Consider the following 20,243-nt stretch of genomic DNA (forward strand, 5'->3'; position numbering starts at 1 on the left):
TTTTTTTTATAACTCCCTTTTCTACCTATTATTTTGAAGGAGGAAGGGAACTAGGGGTAGGGGAAAGAATTAGAAACTGTTACTGGGTGGGGAAAAGCTCCATAGAATGAAATGGCTTTGAAAACTGGCCTAAGGAAGAAATTAACATTGATCCCAATAAAATTGATGGATTCCCTTCCAGTCATGGCATGCCCTTGACAATGACCATTTTCCATTCATCTTCAATTGACTAGCACCAGAAAGATTTCTACCTTTGGTGTAGTGGATGTAAACTTCCAGTACAGAAAGGTAGCCAATTGTAGTTCAGAAAATAATGGTACTAATTTCACTTTCTCCAAACAGTATAGTGTGGGGTTTTGCAATAATACCCCCTTTGAAAACTTTCTGTGAAATGCTAGATGAGAAAGCTGGTTTAAGGCTGGGCAAAAGGGGGGAAAAAACTAAACTAAATTTAAATGCTACAGAACTACAAGTGGATAACAAAATGCAATACTCTGCTAGAAATTCAAGCAGCAGCCCTTGGGAAATTTCAGCAGTGCTCCTTTCATTCAATCTGGTTTCCTCATCAATTTTCTCAAGGAGCTTATGCTTATATGTGGATAAAGTAGAAAAATTTGATGAAATACCTCTCTGGCACCAAATACCTTCATCTAGTATTCTGACTTGCATTAATTGGCAATAGGATTTAGTGCATGTTTAAAAGAGCAGACAAATAGTGAATGAAAAGCCTACTCATATTCTAACATTAATAAATCCATAGATTAAAAAATTTTCCTATCTCCTATAATCCACTTAATTTTCACAGCTTGGTTAGCGAGTTTTTCCTTCATCAAAATGACCCAAAACTGTATCTACTCCTGTCATTAAGAAATTGTCATTTGACATACACTATGACAATGGCACTAAATAAAAAAACGTTTAACTAAAGGTCCCCTAAAAATTACATACATTAAAATAAAGGAGGAACACACATTTAAAGACTACTTAAATAGGTTGTTGTGAAATTTCAACAATTCCCAATTTATTGTGCATAATTGGCTCTTTAAAATCCTGTAATATCATAAACTTATGTCCATTCCCCAAGGGACACCATCAACCTAAATTGTTGTACACTATTTTGACACAGGAAAGAACTTCTGCCACCTTCATACAATCTGGCTTATGTTTCAACTAAAAAGTTCTAGTGGCCTAAATCTAACCTACTCCAAACCAACATTTTGGTGACCTATGCCATTGAAAATAAATTAGAAGCAGAGAACCTTAAAAATGGATACTACCACAACCCAAAATTAATTGTACATTCTTGTATCCTGCTTAAACAACACTTACAAAAGTTGAAAGGATACTGTCTTGAACAATGTAGATTCAAGTTTATGGTAAAGGTTCTAATTATATTAAGGCTTCCACTGTCATGATCCCTTATATTCTAGATTGATTTAGTGTTTGTATACTGTTTATTATGAATTTTATTTCCTGTTAGGGGACTTGGTTTGATCTTTTAATAGGCAACTACCCTATCTTTGAATGTTAAAGGTGATCCCACAGGGCTTAAGAGAAGAGGTGACAACCAACTTTTTAGTCTGTAATACCAAAACAACAGTGATTGACACTTTAAAGCTAGGTGAATAAACTGAAAATTCTTGGTTAGGTATAAAAACATTTTGTAAAAGCTGCTGTTCTGGGATACTCTCCTCTTACCAACTGCAAGTTTATACTATATGGAGGGACATTTTATTCTTACACACACAGGTGTCTGGATTATGCCCATTATATTTGTTTATAAGAGACACTGTAACTTTAAAGTAATTTACATTCCTTGGCATTCAAGTTACTCTGTAATAGGCAATGTCTTTTATTGTTCCATCTAGCACTTGCCAACACCATCCTTGAAGAACCTGGAAATGAAGGTCAGTCACTCCACTTACCAAGAACACAACTAAATTAAGACAAGTTTCTGGAGAAAGACCAAAAAATTCTGGTTCATCACTATTTCCCTTGGCTAACAGTTTCCTTAGGGCAAAACACAACTCTTCCTTCCATGATAGCTTTCCAACAAAGGGAGGCTTTAAAAAAAATTTAGAATTAAAAAAACAAACAAAAAAGACAAAAGAAAAAAGTCTTTCCCCCACAAACTGTCGTGTTCATACAGGTGAAAGAGCCAGTCTTGGTAGCAGATGAATATTGCACTGCCATTCATTCATTCTGTGTACAGTCTGGGTCCTATGAAAATGGCACACTCCTGGTGTAAGTGATAGACAATGACAATGCTGGCTCAAGATGTGAAGACTCAGAACATGGAGGGACAAGAAAAAATAACAGCACTAGTCATACATCCAGGTGCAAATGTCTGGTTTCCAGAAGTTAAAATTCATCACTTTCTGCTGCATGGAGTTGTGTGTCATCTGCGTCTGTCATGCTGCTCTCTTGGGATTCATCTGTTCCCACTTTAAGAAGAACAACAAAACACAAAAACACATGTGATCAGTAGTGAGCACCTAACAAATATGTCCTCTGCTATTATGAAAACAAGACAAGTAAGCAGTATTAGAAGGGAGACAAAATGAGAGAAAATCCTAAACACAAATATTTAAATGTTTGCCTTCCTTGCATAAAATACAGTTCTTTTGGAAAGAATTAGAGAGGGTTACTAAGTTGTCCTTTAAGGAACTCAAGGATAGCATGTCAAAGAAAGCTAACCTTGGGGTTTACTGTGAGGATAAGGAAGGTTAGTGAATTCAAGGAAGTAAAGAAAAATGTCTAAAAAACACTTTCTTCTGTTAGATATGAAATCCAAAGCCCTTCAGTTGAATGTCTATTAAAACACATAGCCAGGGGATGTGCATCCTTGCTTAGTCTTCTCTTCTAATGACTCTGGACAGGTAACCACCTTCAAGCAAATTCTCTCTGGGAGAGATATTTTAGGTTTCTGGGGTTACCTGCTGAAAGCAAAGTTTTGTCATGGTAGAAGGGAAACTATTAAAAATGAGGTATGTATACAAGTGCACACACACACACACATATTGCATTGTTTAAAAGAAAATTTTCTATCTAGATTTTTTTTATACAATGGCATTTTCATACCACTCTAGTAAATAATTATAGCAAATTTTTTAATATGTTTTAAATTTTATAAAACATTTTACATATTTTACCTCATTTGTGCCTTATAACCAACCCATGGGGTAAATAGTGAGAGAAATGATTGTTTTTTCTCTCATTTTAATAAACAATTATTGAATCAGAATCAGGATGTTTTCAGAAGCCTGAAGTTCAGTCCCTGAAAGACACTGCTGATAATGAGATAAAATTTTCTCTTCAATATTGTTCAGACCCCATCCAGGTGGGGAAGTTCATTGTGTTCTACACAGGTTTGGCTGGAAATAAATTATATGACTGAACTGCTCAAGGCTGGGCAATTTAGAAGTAAATGACATAATCAAAGAGAGTCACATCCCTAGCCTCTCATTACAATAGTCCCACCTCTCACTGTAATACTCATTCTTTACATTAATTGCTAATCAAAGTTGATTGCCACTCATAGGAATACCCATTCTTCCAAGGGAATATAAACTGGCATTCAAGAGTGTCACTAACCCATTTTATTCCACACTGCCTGGCACACAGTAGTTGTTTAATAAATGTTTGTGGAATTGAGCTACCGGAATTGCATTTTCTCGAGTTAGAACAGCGTTTAAGCTCTTATATGGACAATATCCAACAGTCATGTTTCTTTTACTTTTATTTATGTATCTGTGTGTGTATATATGTTTAATATCCATGTTTTTATTTTTATAATAGTCTGTTCACTCTTAAGTTACCCCAATGCTGATTCCCATGTGATATACCACACTGTTTCAGTTCAGTTAGAAATACAAACCTGATTCATATGGATAACACTCACTGATCTGTTCTTCTTGAGTTATGGGTTCCTCATCATCTGGGAGGTAACGCTTGTCAATTGCTTCTTTAATCTGGTTGTTAGCTCCTTTAGGGTCTAAATCCATTGCCCAGGAGAAATTCATCAGGGCCAGATGAGTTTGACCTAGCTTCTTGTAAACCTAAAAACAAATATTGAAACTACATTTTTCATTATGTTGCTGACTTCAATTGTAAAGGACACAACTTTTAAAATTTAAAGCGAGTTCCTGTTATATGTTCTAGGTTGTCAGTTGATCTATTTGGATGTATTTTTACATTATACATAAATTTATGCTTTTTTATTTGATTTTTAATATTTTTAAATGCTATTCTCCAAATTCAATGGAGATCTTCCATGGAGGGCTATTTTCAAACTTTGAGATCTTCATTTCCTATAATCTTAAGACCTACAATTCAGAACACACTCTATTGCTGAAGCAAAAACCACCACGAAAAACCTGTGTTTTCTAGCTGGGAGATTCCAAATATTATATACCAAAAAATGGAAGCAGAAGGCTTTTCATGAATGTTATCTCAACTATGAACTTGCTGCTTACACAGCTGGCTGAAGAATGCTAATTTATGTAATTATCTTTCTTTTAAAAAATGACCATGATGGAGAGGGGGATATTTTAATATGTCCTGTTTTATCCACAGCTCTTTAATACCCTCTGATGGAATGTACTTGGTTATCTCTAAAGGGTCTAATTAAAAAATTATATTGGGCAAGTCACTTAACCTCAACTGCTCTGCCTTCCCCTCTCCAAAAAAAAACCAAAAAAGCAATTGTAAAACAAAACAAAAAAACCCAACAAGAGGACTTTCTTGTAGATATAATCTAATATATACTTCTTGAGTCCTTATTAAAAAAAAGAACTGTTCTAGGTTCTAAGGATATTAAGATTTGAAAAAAACAAAAACAAGGCTCTTACCCTTATGGAGCTTATGATCTAATAGGGGAGGATGAATGGACACATCATGTACACAAATAGGATAGAAAATACAAAATGTGAACTAAATAAACCTGAAGTGAAATAACTTTCAACTAAAGGGGTGGGACACAGCATGGTCTTGACTGAAGAGGTAAATATGTGGAATATATTAATTCTAACAAGCAACCATAATGCCTAGCAGTGACAAGTAGGAGAAACAGTAATAGAGACTTCCAGAAATCTATGGAAGTCAGTGTCTAAAAAAGGACCTACCAATAAAACCCACAGCTTCATATATCTATACAAGAATGCACAAAATGTGGATAAAAATCAAAGAGTTCCTCTTATACAAAGAAAATTTGACCTTACAACAGTGAGACACGAGACAATATTGCAAATCTAATGACTTTTTGTTCCTAACTTTACAACATCTCTTGCATATGTCCCAATCACTTGATTAGACTTCATTTAAGAGTCTTACTGGTCTCCCAGCCTCAAATCTCTCTCTTCTCTCATCTATCCTCTATACAGTTGCTAAAGTGTTTTTCCTATAAGGCACATGTTTACCATGTCAATCCTTACTGAAAAAATTTGAGTGGCTCCCTATTACCTCTAGAGTCAACTAGAAATTCTTCTTCCCAGTATTTAATAAACTTTTCACACATTACTCCCCTCCAGGTACTGACTCTATGGACCAGCCATTCTGGTCTACTTATAGTTTCTCACACATGATAAGCTATCTCCTCTTCCTTTGCTGTGGTAGTCCAACTCTAGATTGCTCTCTCTCCTTATCGCTGCTTTCCTGGCCTCATTCAAGCTTCCAACTCAAGCTCCTCCTTCTACATGAAGCCTTAATGATACTCCCAGATGCTATGCTCTCCCTCTCAAAACTATCTTGTATTCATTGTGTGTGCATATGTGCATCCCTACATGTTGTTTCTCCTGTTAGAATGTAAGCTCCTTGAGAGCACGGACTGTTTCACTGTTGTCTGTGTCCCTAGCATTTAGCATGTTGCCTGACACATAGTTATTTAGTTCTTTTTTAATTGTGTCCAACTCTTTGTGACCCCATTTGGGGTTTTCTTGGGAAAGATTCACCTTCTCCAGCTCATTTTACAGATGAGGAAACTGAGGTAAACAGGGTTAAGTGACTTCCCCAGTGTCACACAATTAGGAAGTTATCTGAGATCAGATTTGAACTTAGGAAAATAAGTCTTTTTGACTCCAGGCTTGGCACTTTATCCCAGGTCACCTAGCTGCCCTTATAGTACAGGTTGCTTGACTGGGTGTTCTCTTCAATGATGTGTAGATTACAACCCATCCATCCATGACTGCCCTTATTGTGCAACTCTGATCCATTTCCCATAAATTTTCCAAGAGTGCTTATAGATCTAATTTAAGAGGTTCTGTAAAGTTGTGGAGCTTGTTGCAATTAGGATTATGTCAAGCCAAAACATCTGGAGGTCACTATCTACTGAAGGAGGATTCCTCCCCTCTTCAATTTGGGCTCTGAGTTAGATCTCCTCCCTGAGAATGATGAATACCTTTGGAGAACATACAGACTCCTTATACTATATGCTTCCCTTGACATGAAGGTTCAGATCACTGGACAAAGTTCTTTCTGTTGTCATATCTTTTGAGCAATCTTATATAATTTTGATCCACACATATGGTAGTCTTTGTTGAAGGAGAAACTCTAAGACAGAATTCACTCTAGTGTACCAAATGCTTTTTGTTTTTAATTACTAATGTTGTAGGAAATGAAAAATATGATAAATTTAGAGAAGCATGGAAAGATCTACATGAACTGTTACAAAGTGAAGTAATCAGAGACAGGAAAACAATATACACAATAACTATTACCATGTAAACAGAAGGAACACACAAAAAAAAATCAAAACTGTTACAAAATTACAAATAGAAGCAATACCAGAGACCCTAACCATACTCCTTTGAAAAGGTGGAAGGTATACAAATATATACATTGCACATATTTTCAGATTTTTTTTAATACACTGATTAGATTTTTGCTGAATTTCTTTTTTTTGTCTTTAAGATATTATTTGTTTCATGGGATGGTTCTTGGTGAGGGAAAAGAGGTGAGGTACTAGGGGAAACTATGGTATTATAAAACAAATAAAAATCATAAATAACTAAAAAAAAAAACAACAAGCACAGTAAGATCTTGTGTTCCTCTATTTTTGGTCAACTGTGTGATGGTAATAATGTAGTTTTCTGTGGAACATCTTTTATCTCTGGAAATGTAAATGTCATTCAAAAGCAAGAGGATAAATAAGCAAGGGGGACAAAACTGCATAGCAAACACTCATGTAAAGAAACTTGGCAATCAGGACAGGAAGATGTAGGATTTGTGATAGAGAAGGAAAAGAAAGTCAGACATAGTCTGACATAATCTGTATTTCAGGAAAGCAGATTTCAAAAGTTTCAGAGAAAGGATAGGCAGGGTTCCATAGATTATTATTCTACAGGGGAAGTCAGGAGGGATAAGAAGAAAAATTATATTTCAAAGATAAACAATTCCACTGATGAGTAAAGAGTGGAGCTGCCTAAGACCAATGTGGAAACTCAGAATTAAGACTTGTACCAAAGTTGAAAGCAAGAGCAGGATAAGAATGAATACAAAATGTGACAGCTATATAAGAATAGTGTTAGGAATACTTAAACTCATAATGAACTGAGGCTGATAAAAAGAAAGGTAAAGTTCTTGTATTCTTTGACTAGACCCAAATAAGAAAAGAGAATAGCATCCTATCTAGCTGTCCTCTAAATCCTTTGAGGTAAGGCTTTTCTGTCACCTAGGGTGCATGTTAAGACGATGCCCAGACTTTTCATCTATCACAAACTCCAGAATAAAAAGGTCACTTCTCTCCCAGGCTTCCCATTATTTCCAAACCAGCAAGTAGCTATTCCCTGTTAGTGAGGATAAGATCTAGAACAGAATTTCCCTCTAAGGTTTTTGACTTTGATATCAGTCTACTCTGTCTTGGTAGAGTGCTTTAGGAGATAACTGGATAATTGAAGTCCCTCATTACTATTATGCCATGTCTCTATACTGGACTTGTAATGTTTTCCCAACCCCTCACTTATTTCCTCTTTCTCTCCCTCTATAGTATATTTCAATAACAAAATGGCTTCAATTTTTCCCTTCATTGATTTTTACTCTCCATCATCCTTCCTCCCTCTGATTCTCAGATTTCCTCATATGAAGATATCTTCTTATAGTGTTAGCCCATCCTCCTTATTACATATGCCAATTCTTTTGAATTAAGTGATTCCTAGCTGGAACCATGATCCAGTAATGGGCTTTATCCCAACATATCTCAGTGACACTATGAGGTCAAACTCTCCTCAAATAAGGAATTCTAATTCTTGCTTATTGCTTAAATTCTGGGCATTTGTGTAGGCATTTCTCTGTGATTTTCTGGGAATCTTAACTATTATTCTTCTTCCTTTTTTTATAGCTACTTTCTAAGATACCCAACTTACTCTTATTCATCTTTTTAAGGTGTACTTCATCATTGGCCAGGAATCTCTTGTCCCTATACTTTAAAATGTGGTCTAGAAATCCAAATTCCATTCTTCATTACCACCTAGTTAACTAGCTGTTCATTTTTCAAAATTACCTTTCTTGCAATCCTTGCCTTTAATGATTAACAATGAGGAAAACATAACTTGTGCCTCCATGGTCTTCAGTTTCTTGTCAAATTCTACATCCCCAACCTTGGTCCAATATAAAATCAAGACATTCCTAGCAGTTACTTTTTGTAATAACCCATTATTTGGGTGCTCACTGATTGAGGAATGACTGACTATACTGTGATACATAAATGTAACATAAGTATATAATATATAGTAAATAAGAAATTATGAATAAGGAATTCAGAGAAACAAGAAGATTTTGATTAACTTTATAATGCAGAGTGAAATAAGCAGCGCAAAAATTGCACACACACTCACGTATTATAATGTAAATGAAAATGTCATTAAAAGGAAGTTGAATTTTGATTAACAGAATGGTCTCAGAGAACTGACAATAAAATACTTCTGTCTTCTCATCAGAGAGGCAAGGGACTACCAGAGAAATATGTTAGACACTATTTCAAGGTGGGGTAGGAGACTATGAACAGAAATGATTCAAACCAATTGATGTAATCCAATTGGTAGGGGATAATATAGTAACAATATCTCTTATGCCTGTTATCATACAGGCTTTTATGAGAGATGTGGTCAGGGATATGACTTCATTCAATGATCACTAATTCATAATTTATTAATTCATCATTTACCATTAGCTGCTCTGCTTGGTTTTGACTCCATGAATATTTTGCTTCTTCCAAGATAAACTCAACACTTGGAATCTATTATCTTGAAAATAAATTCAGCATCTTCAGTTGCCTTTCCTCTATGTTTAGAAAACTGAGCAATGACTCCTCCCCAACTTCCCCTGCCCCAGACATCCCTTCATAGAGGATTCAAACTTTTCCAAATATTTTTGTTTACCAACCACAACTCTATTTGGCCTCTTTGCTAGAAACACTCTACCGTGTCTTATAGCTTCCTTTTGTGTATTGTCTTCCCCTACTAAGATCTCTTCCAGTCCTAAAGCTATAATCCAATGACCTAGTATAGGAGCTGCAGATAAATAGTGATTTGGGCCTAGAACTGAAAAGGAAATCAAATCAGACTGCATGCAGCTTTCAATGATCCCAATTTGCTTGCTGACATACAAAAAAATTAAATTTTTTTCACTGCATTTACATAATTTCTATTTATAAATATATATATATATATTTCCTCACTTTCCTCTTGTTACAAAGAATAAAAATAAAAGAGGGAAAATGGTTTAGCAAAAGCAACCAATGCATCAACTAAGTCTGAGGATATAATATGATATCATAGTTCCCCTTCTTTGCAGGAGGAGGGATTTTTCATTTCTTCTCTGGGACACGAAAATACAAAATATGCATATTAACAAAATAAGAAATACAGAATTAAAACCCAGTCTCAGAAAAAAGAAACTGTGTAACTCATCAAGGAATTCTCAACCAAAATTATTTCAGACCTAGATGGATTTACAAGTGAAATTCTATCAAAAAAAGAAAATTCCAATACTACATAAACTGACTCTAATGATAGAGAAAGAAGGGATCATATAAAATTCCTTCTGTAGGACAAATATAGTCCCTATACATAGAGTAGAGAGTGACAAAGCACTTTCTTGTCAGCTCCAGTCCTGGATCACTAAGTCCTGTTGGAAATTTTAAATGGGATGTCTCATGGGCATCTCAAACCCAACATAGTCGAGAATATTATGCTTTTTCCAGTGATCCAGGTTTGGAACTCCAGAGTAATGATAATAGTTAGCATATATAGCTTTACATTTTGCAAAACACTATACAAATATTATTTCATTTGATTCTCACAACAGCCCTGGGAGGTAAGTGCTATTATCATCCCCATTTTTTTTTTGAGGGGGGAGGGCAGGGCAATTGGGATTAAGTGACTTACCCAAGGTCACACGGCTAATAAGTATTAAGTTCTGAGGTTGAATTTGAACTCAAGTCCTCCTGACTTCAGGGCCAGTGCTCTATTCACTGAGCCATTTAGCTGTCCCTATCATGCCCATTTTAAAGATGAGGAAACTGAGGCATAGAGAGAGGTTAAGTGACTTGCTCAGGGTCACCCAGTTTTTAAGTGCTTGAGGCTGCATGAGATATAGGACTTCCTGACCCCATATCCAGGGTGCTGTCCAATGCACTACTAGGCAGCCTCTGTAACTAGTCTTCCTCTGTATCTCCTGCTCTCTCCCCCATATCTAAATCAGTTGCCAAATCATGACAATTCTTCTTTCACAACCTCTCTCATCTACCCCCTTCTTTCTATTCACAATCATTATTTTGGTTCAGGTTCTCATTGTCTCTGGCCAGCCTCCTGATTGGTCTTTCTCATTCATATATCTACCCTCTCTAATCCATTCTCCCCACAGCCACCCAAATGATTTTCCTAAAGCAAAGGTCTGATTCATACAGTGCATTCCCCTGTTATCCTTAGTACCAAATACAAACTCTTCAATCAATTTTAAAACCTTTTATATAACCTGGCCCCAACATACCTTTCTAACTTTTACACATTACCCACCTTCACCAATTCTATGGTCTAGTACAATTGATTTTTCTGTTGTTATTCACATATAACATTCAATGCCACTCAGGATAAGTTGATCACCATGCTGCTTCACTCAGTTTTTGATACCTACCATCCTCAACTTTCTCAGTTGCCTTTCCCCTTTGATTGGAGGACTAGAACAATCAATTCCTCCCAAGTCTCAGATTTGAACTTTCCAGGTAAAACTCTCCATTTTTCACCATCAGCTCTGCTTGGTCTTCAAGGGACATGTCCCTTGGTGCTCTGCCTCCCTCTGCTTTTCAGCTTCCTTTTGTGTACTGTCTTCCCTCATTAGATTATAAGCTCCTAGAGGGCAGGGGCTGTCTTTTTTTTTTCCATCCTGAGCACTTAGCAGAAGTAGGTGCTTAATATTTATGGAATTTCCTTTCCTGATTCCCATCAAGCTTGCTGGAGCCTCTCTTTAAAAACTGCCTGATATTGGGGCAGCCAGGTGACACAGTGAATAGAGCACTGGCCCTGGAGTCAGGAGGACCTGAGTTCAAATCCAGCCTCAGACACTTAACACAAAAACTAGCCATATGACCTTGGGCAAGTTGATTAACCCCAACTGCCCTCCAAAAAGCAAAAATAAATAAACAAATAAAAATAAAAATAGCCTCATACTGTGTATATGTTTTGTATATTTATATGTATATGTTCTGTTTACTCAAGAGTATTTAAGCTCCTTGAGGGCAGGGACTTTTAAAGATGTTTCCCTGGAATCTAACTTTAAGGCCTGATGGGCCTTGGGCAAGATTCTTGCTTTCTCTGGGCCTCATTTTGAAATATAGAGTTTTACATTATCTCTGAGGTCCTTCACAGCTGTAAAGTTCTGAAGCTGTAAGCATATCCTGAATTTCCTTGTGACGAATTAGCTTCTTCATGGTATACTGTCAGGAAAGTCAATCATCTTTAATCAATTAAGAAATTTTCTCCAAGGTACCAAAAGATAAAAACATTCTATTATCTTAAAATTTTACTGAGTGTCTGATATATGCAGGCTGGGCTGGATCATCTCAGAGTTAGATTCAGAATTACAAAGTTCAAGGAATACAGTTTGTGTTCAAAGATACCTGGACATCTTTAATCCAGGCTCTGTGACTGAGGACCATGGACCAGTCACAACCTCTTTGAGCTTTAGTTTCTGAAACTATAAAACAAGGGGATTAGACTACATGATCTAGTTCTTTGTAGAGAAATTTCTAGAGAATTTTCAATTTTATGATCTAGGCAGGACAGGCATAGGACTTTATAGAAGATAGGCTTTGAATCTCCCAACTACGATGGGAGAACTAAATTTTAAATTCTGTATTACCATTCCCAGCAACCTTCCCTCTCTTCCCCCATATCACTCTCTCCTTCTTCTACCACACCAAGACAACCCAATTATCCTAGGACTGGCAGAAACTTTGTAAGCTCAGAGGGTCTGAAGGTCCTGGGACCAATGAGAGGAACAGTCTGATATTACAAATTCCGGTTGCTGGCAAGAGAACCAATGGAAAGAAAAGTAGTGACCCAATTCTAACCACACAGCCATTAAACAAGTACTAGGAGTGATTGGACAATGTAATGCCAAGGTGAAATAAGTATCCAATTCTGTAGTCTTGAAAAACTGCTTTGTGTTCTGATGAGGCTTAAATATTAACCTTTTAGCTGATTGTACCAGTAGATAAAAGGTACTGAATTTTGTTCTATAATTCTGTTAATGTAACTCTTTGGACTTTGCCACCATGCTTCAAGCAGCCTTCTTCTCCTTTAAAGGTACAAAGGTAGAGTCAAGACTCCTTATTAGACTGGCCTTGCAAACCTTTAGTGTCCCTTTGCCACAAATAATGATAGAATGGAAAGTATACTGGGCTTGGAGTCAGGAGACCTGGGTTTGAATCCCTAGGTGTAACCCTGGGTATGTTACTGAGCTTTGTTAAATCTTAGTTTCCTTACCTGAAAATTGCGGATAGTAATGTTTTGAGAGCTAAACACCTATTGTAATATCTTTGCAGCATTTGACTGTTGGACACATCGAATACTGTTGATGGTGACATTCTTCTCTTAGTTCTTTTCCTCCCTGTCTGACCATTCTGCTCAGATTCTGTTGGATTATCCTATCATACCCCTAAATACATATACTGCCAAGACTGCCTTGAACTCTTCTCTTCTGTCTCTATTAACTTCTCATTCAGAGACTTCATCAGTTTCCACAGGTTCAAATATCATGTCTACGAATATAACTCACAGGTCTATATATTACAGCACCACATTCTTGTCTTCATGCCTTTTGCCCTTCATCTCTTTAGGACCTCCAGTTTCTCTCAAGGCTCAGTTTAAGTGCCATCCTGTACAAGAAGCTTTACATAATCCTTTATCTACCAACATTTCCCTTATCCCAAATTACCTTGTATCTCTTTGAATATACATGTATATGTACAAGGTGTTCTCCCCTGACTAGAATGGAGTTACTTGAGGACAGGGACTATTTCACTTCGGTGTCTTTGTATTATGTACTTAGCATATAATGCTTGTTGACTGGAAATTGTTATGAGAAAAGTGCTTTCCATACTTTAAAATGAAATATAAGTTTGAAATAATGATGGCAATATTATTATTATTAAAGGTCTTAGTTGATAAGAATGCAATCAAATGTCACATTCTCATACTTATTATTAAACATATAGCCAAATCTTCAAGGTTAAGCACAACCTATTGTACCCTAAAGCTTCCCTTTTCTATGATACCACATTTCCTTTCTCTTTCCATAATTCTTAATGTGGTACATTTCTGGCAAATGAAATATATGATGTTGCATAAAACAAAAAGAAAAAAACAGAAAACTTTAGTAAATCTTAAAACATTGGACCAAGTAATGCCCTTCTTACCAATCCATGTGCATTTGTAACATTTAAAAATGCTGCACTCTGATGAAATTTTCTTCATCTCTCTCTTTTGCTGAAATATGCCTTGCCTCTTAAAATTGCTCAGCTTTCTTCTATAATATCCCCCAGATTAACCTACTCTCCACACTCTGATCTCCAAACCAGAGTTACAATTAGTTAAGTACTTGCTTATATGATTTGGTTCTGTATTTTTCTTAAGATTTTCTTTTCTCTCATATACCTGTTCCTTAAAAATGAGTGCTGTTTGCTTAATCTGTATTTCCCCAGAGCACCTAATACATGGCATTTTAGACTTGTTCTTTATGAAAGTTAGTTTTGTTTAAGAAAGTCTTATTTCAGGATTACAGCTCCAGCTTTTACCTTTCCTATTAAGAAGTAAACGAGAGACTCTTTGGGAACAATCTGTTTCAATTCTTCAAGTTCCTGTAAAGCAGACTGAAAGAGAAAAAAACAATTAAGTCTTGCAACAATAAGACAAAATGTTACAAGTTCTGAACAAAAAGAATTCCTGTTTTACAGATTTCTAAAGCCATCTTAAACTATTTCCAGGTGTACTTCAATATTTTTCAATTCTAGTTGGCAGCTATGAGAACAAAATGCACACACCAACAAAACCAACAAAGAAAAGGAAGGTGCTCAACTGAAGAACATTATTAATAAAAGAGAAAACAAATTTTTGGTTCATCATTTTAGGTTAAGATCCTACTGAAACTACTAACAGTCCTGTTCTAATCTGAAATTCCTATGAATAGTTCTCCTTTGTAACAAAGTCAAGTGTTTTGAATACTCCCCTACCCCAAACTTAAATTAGCCTGGTATTCCATTTTTAAAGTAAAAAGGAAAGCAACAGTTTTCTTGCAGGTTTCTTTTAGAGTTGCCATTCTTGAAACTGTATTTTGGAGGCTGCTTTGAACATACTACTAGTCTTTCTAATATATAAACATACATTAATATTAAACTACCAGTAAAGGAAAAACAAGGAAACAAAAAAATCTTATATCTAAAGAACTTTAGAGTGAAAAAGTGAACAAAAAGTTGAAAGGTAGAACTGTGTTTGTATTTGTAGATGAGAAAACACCAGTGAAAGGCAATGACCAGACAGGGAAGATGTCAGATGGGGTAATAAAGGTATCAATGAACGGGAAATCTTGACTCTGGAAGGAAGTAGTAAGTCTAGTAAAGTACCTTATACAAATTATGTACTCAAATACCTGTTGAATAAAGAAATGAATGAATACAAGGAAAAAGTGATACTATTTTTTATATACATTCTCAAAAAATTTAATTTTTCCCCTCTTTTTAAAGCTAAGAAAATAAGGTACCCTCTCCCTCTCTCAAAGGATAGATATTTATACATTGATGATATGCATACTCCAAATGTGTAAGAACATTATTCTTAAGAAAATAAAATTAAGCATTCCATGGTTTTTTTAGATTTTTTTTTTAAAAGCAATCGGGGTTAAGTAACTTGCTCAAGGTTACATGGCCAGTTATTTCTGGGTGTGGTGCTGAGTATCTGAGCCCAGATTTGATCCAGGTCATCCCGACACTAGAGCCGGTGCTCTTACTCGCTGAGCCACCTGGCCAGACTGATTTTTTTAGATTTTAAAATTATGATTACAGACAGCAAGGTCATTTAAAAACTAAGAGTTGATGAGCTCTGTGCACTCCTTTTTTTTATAGTGTTCTTAGGGACAAGGATGGTGACTGGTCCGGTATTTCATTGGTGTAGGAACTTCAGGGTGAGGCAACTCCTTCTACCCAACTAGGCTGGCACCATCTCCAAAACTTACGGTCAAATTTGCCGAGGGTGACACAGTGTCAAAGGCCACACAGCCTCCTAGACTGATTCTATCCAATAATCAAGTGAGACAGGCACTTGATAAGCATTTGTTGAACTGAATGATCAGTTTAATGTTTTAAATTACTTCTAGGGTTTTTTTTTGTGTGTGCTACAAGAAGAACAAGTCAGTGCATCTCTAATCCTTTCCCTCTTTCTACTACTAGTTGGTCTTGAGAGAATGAAACTAAAGGGAAGTGTGGGCTCCAAGCATCTCTGCAAAGGTATGGAAGACATTGATTTACAAGGTTGTTAGGAATGACTGTCTTGCTTCCTTTCTACTGTACAGAGGAAACAGAATATTGGAATGTGAGGGTTTGGAGACATAGAGGATGAGAATTAAAGAAGAATGTGCTAGATAAAAGTCTCTTGATAGTAATAGTAGTCAAACCTTATCTGATAAAGGACTACTGAAATTATTATATTGCATTTAATACTTTCATATTTTAAGGGACTCTTCAACAAGAGACCTAATACAAACAACACAACACTTCAGAAATAATGAGAATTTTCTTTCTTTTGCATTACACTTAAAAATTTGTTCAAACTCTAGAAGCACACACTTGATTGTACATCTAAGATATATGGCACTGAAGAATACCAAATAGCATGCCAAAATCATCAAATTTTAGTTATTAAATAACAGGAATGTCACAGCTTCTTCTGCATAAATCTCCTCTGGCACAGTCCCAGATTCTGTTCTTGTCAGTATAATTTGAAATAAAAGCATATTTTTTGAGAAATATATTTTTCTGATTAGAGTAAATTTTATAGATTTCAAGTTTTGCAATTGAGTAAATTGAAATCAGTAATTTCCTCTCAAATATATCCATCTATAAAATAAGGATGCCATCACTTCAATGATCTGTAGATGAAGGAGAACTACTATTATTGATTAAATGTTCTTTGTTTGGGGAAATATTCTGTTGTTTTTCAATATACTCAGCTATCAGGTTGTGCTTAAAATATATTTACAATAGACATTAAGGATATTTCGCTTAAGCACTTGGGGTATCATTGTTTATCAACACCGTGCATCATCCCAGTAATGATTATATATGGCATTTTATATTTAACAAAATACTTTCCTCTTAACAAACTTGTGAGATTAGCAGTTTATTAGTTCCATTTTACAGATGAGGAAACTGAGGTTATCTGATTTTACCATAATCACAGAGCTCATAAGTGGAAAAAAAATAAAGGGAGGGGGGGATTTCCTGATTCTAAATCCAAGTGTTGTATTGCTTCTAGAAAAGATCACTTAAGGTCCTGTGAAATTCTGGCTCTACTGTTCTAAGGAAATTCCATCTTTAATACATAATTTATTATCAGTAGGTTTGACTTATAAAGGAAAATGTTTTAAGAACCATCTTGCAAAACATTAAAAACCAAAATGAAAATATTCATACAATTACTCCCCCTAGTGGATAGTAAAATGACAGAATTATTGAGTGAAAAAGAGCACTTCGAGACCTTAAAATTTTAGTGAAATGAAGTGGCTAAACTTTGAATAGGATATTACAGGGACCAACAACTTTTAAGTAAAAGATCAGGTTGAAGTATACTAATCCTGGGCCTCCATCTCTGCTTCACTTGACAGTTTCTGATCATGGGGATAATCTGTTTTCCAGATTGCTACTGGAGTATATTGCCAGGCAAAATACATCTTCATGACATAAAGCTAAATTTTAAGTGAGTAAAGGGCTTGAGATTCAGTCAAGTTAGAGGCTGTCTCTAAATGGTCATTGCTACTTTGTACACTATACCTAACCAAAAGTTTCCGGAAAAATTTATAAGGGCTGGGACGGCTAGGTAGTGCAGTAGTAATGGCCTTGGAGTCAAGGACCTGAGTTCAAATGCGGCCTTAGACACTTAACACAAAAACTAGCCGTGTGACCTGGGGCAAGTCACTTAACCCCAATTGCCCTACCTTCCCCCCTCCAAAAAAAATGTATAAGGGCTAATTTAATCTATGATATATTCATAACTGGTATAATATCTCTTATGATGTTTCTCATGCACAACAAATTTAAATCAAATCCTTCTACTGGAATAATAACAAAAGAAAGAATATATTTTCTTGAGAAAACAGAAATCTCACTGAAGCATAAAATGAATAATAGTAACAGAAATAAGATGATGAGACCAAAAATGTGGTAGATTACAGTGTCAAAAAATGTCAAAGAGGAAAATACAAGGGAAAGTCTGGAGTAGAAAAGTAATACTTAGATTTCTGAGAAAGGATCAAAATTAAGCATAGAGAGATAGCAAGACTGGCAAATGTCTACTGTTGTCCAAAGATAGTATCAAAAGAGAAATATGAGGAGAGAAGCATAACAGATAAGTTAGAACAGAAATAAGAAATTGATATTTAACTCCTAGCTATGAGATTTAGCCTTTATTAAAGTCTTCATCCATGCCTTGTCACAGCAAAGAAGCAACCTAGAATTCTCAAAGGTAATGCTAGCTGAGCACAAACTTTAGCAGGTTCTACTAAGTTTGATCACAGGTTCAGTTACAAACTGACCAGCCAAAATGTAGGTAGGCTTATTGCCAGGGTTGGCCAACAAATGGTGATTATTTTATAGTCTACATCAGTGAAAGGTTTGCTAACAGATGAAATCATGGGTTCTTGAGGTATGATCCTCAAATGTTTTTATATAGAAAATTATTTTCAATAACATTTAATGTTGTAGGACAAGATAAAAATCAAGGGGAGAAGAACAGGAAAGAAACAAACTTCTAGGAAGAGAGAATCAATTAAAGTGGAGGTCTCTGGTTCCTTCTCTATGTACCAAGTGCTTTCAAGTAAAAAACTAATCTGAATTCCTTTGGCTAGCTGTCTTAACTTCTGGGGGCCTATGACAGGCTGAATAAAGAAAAAAACTAATTGTATTATTTTATGTAAGTCTCTTCTCAATTTATTTTTGTTCTCTTTCCTTCCTCTTTGCCTCGGTTTCTCTCCTCATTACAACTTTTTCTTCTATCAAATTTTACCCTACACTTTAGTTCCTCCTCCCAATAGAAAAGAGTAAATACTCCACTGCTACTTAATGCATTTATTTCAATGCTTAAGAAGGTTAGTACCTTAAGGGCAAAACAATTTCTTCTATCAATCTATAAATATCTGTGGGTGCTCCAAAGAGTGAAACATTAAAAATGAAGTATAGAAATATTTATGTAACAAAATGTCCAGTGTTAAGTACTGGGAAAGAAAAAAACAAACCTGTAATCCTACAGCTCAGAAAGAAGCCAAAGTCTAACTTACTTAGACTTTGAGACTATAAAAAGAAAGCAAGACTCAAATTACAGAAAGTCCAGGCTAGAAAACAATAACTATCCAGAGGAAGACCCCATACACCAACTAACCAACCAACCAATCAATCAATCAATCAATCAACATTTATACTAACTTTTATACAACATTTTATACTAACTGTTGCCTAACTTACCTTATATTTTTCATTTGCAAATAAAACCGAGGCTCTGTGGAATTTGCATAGAGGATTCTTGGGATCAATAATGATGGCTTTGTTTAAGGTATCCAAAGCCTTTTCAGATTTTTTTAGTGCATGCTGAACCTATAAGAAATATTGAGAGTAAAGTTTTATGCTCTTTTGATTTTCCAAAAGGAGATACAGTATAATGTAGCACCAAATTAAATCTATTATAAAAGAAATTAACACCCCCCCCCCCCGGTAGTTAAAATGTAGCCACCTTATACTATTTGGTCAGACTATTTCAGTGTTACTCACTGGCCAGAATTTCTAAGCAGTGAGAATGTACTTACATCAAAGACTATGCTGGGCAAGCATCTGTTATAGTCTATGCAAAAAAGTGAAATTCTTGCTTTCTCTTCACAATTCAAAAACCCAAATTTTAGACAGATCAATGATAATACTAATTAATACCTTTCTCCTCTTAAATTATATTTTATTTAAATGAAATTTAAAATGAATATGAAATTATGTGTGTGTGTGTATATATAAAAAAAAAACATTACTTGGTTTGCATCAATTTTTCCAAAATAAAAATAAGCACAATTTCCTTGATTTTGCTGTAAAATGTCTGGTGTCACCTTTACCATATTCCTTGGAGTCCCTACCAGTAATTATGGGTTCTGGTCCAAAATGTTACATGGTCAAATGATTTTGGGAAATGTCAAGGTAGATAATTATTTTATTTCAGCAACCATGAGTACTTATATAGCATTATCATTCAGATGATTTATTAAAAAAATCAATAGCTCACATTTATATAGTATTTTTTTCATTTACAAAATGTGCTTTCTTCACAATTCCATGAGTTACAAGTATTATTAGCCACCTTTTAAGATGAAAAAAATAAACTTAGAGAGATTTGGCCATGGTGACACAGATAATAATACCAGAACTGGGTCTTGAACCCAGGTTTCCTGACTCCAAATCCCAGCTCTTTCTATTACATAATATTGCCCATAAAAAGTGAGATTATTTT

The 20,243-nt window shown here is 35.4% G+C and overlaps 1 protein-coding gene across 5 annotated transcripts in view; it reads right to left on the reverse strand.

Annotated features, from left to right (window-relative positions):
- Positions 1-63: 63 nt before the first annotated feature.
- Positions 64-20,243, reverse strand: part of CDC27 (cell division cycle 27) — a 106,407-nt gene continuing 86,227 nt past the window's right edge. For 3 of the 5 annotated variants that reach the window (XM_069076218.1, XM_069076217.1, XM_069076221.1), the window contains 4 exons: positions 19,220-19,348; positions 14,288-14,362; positions 3,878-4,058; positions 64-2,444 (listed from right to left, as the gene is read on the reverse strand). In XM_069076218.1, coding sequence (XP_068932319.1) covers positions 2,362-2,444; positions 3,878-4,058; positions 14,288-14,362; positions 19,220-19,348 — 468 coding nt within the window. In that variant the 3' untranslated portion in view covers positions 64-2,361. The remainder of the gene's footprint in view (positions 2,445-3,877; positions 4,059-14,287; positions 14,363-19,219; positions 19,349-20,243) is intronic. The other 2 variants (XM_069076220.1, XM_069076219.1) reach the window with 1 other exon arrangement.

Source organism: Petaurus breviceps, unplaced genomic scaffold (genome assembly GCF_028583685.1).
Source record: "Petaurus breviceps papuanus isolate PSGF00001 unplaced genomic scaffold, PetGlider_PUasm1.0 90925, whole genome shotgun sequence".
Lineage (NCBI taxonomy): Eukaryota > Metazoa > Chordata > Mammalia > Diprotodontia > Petauridae > Petaurus > Petaurus breviceps.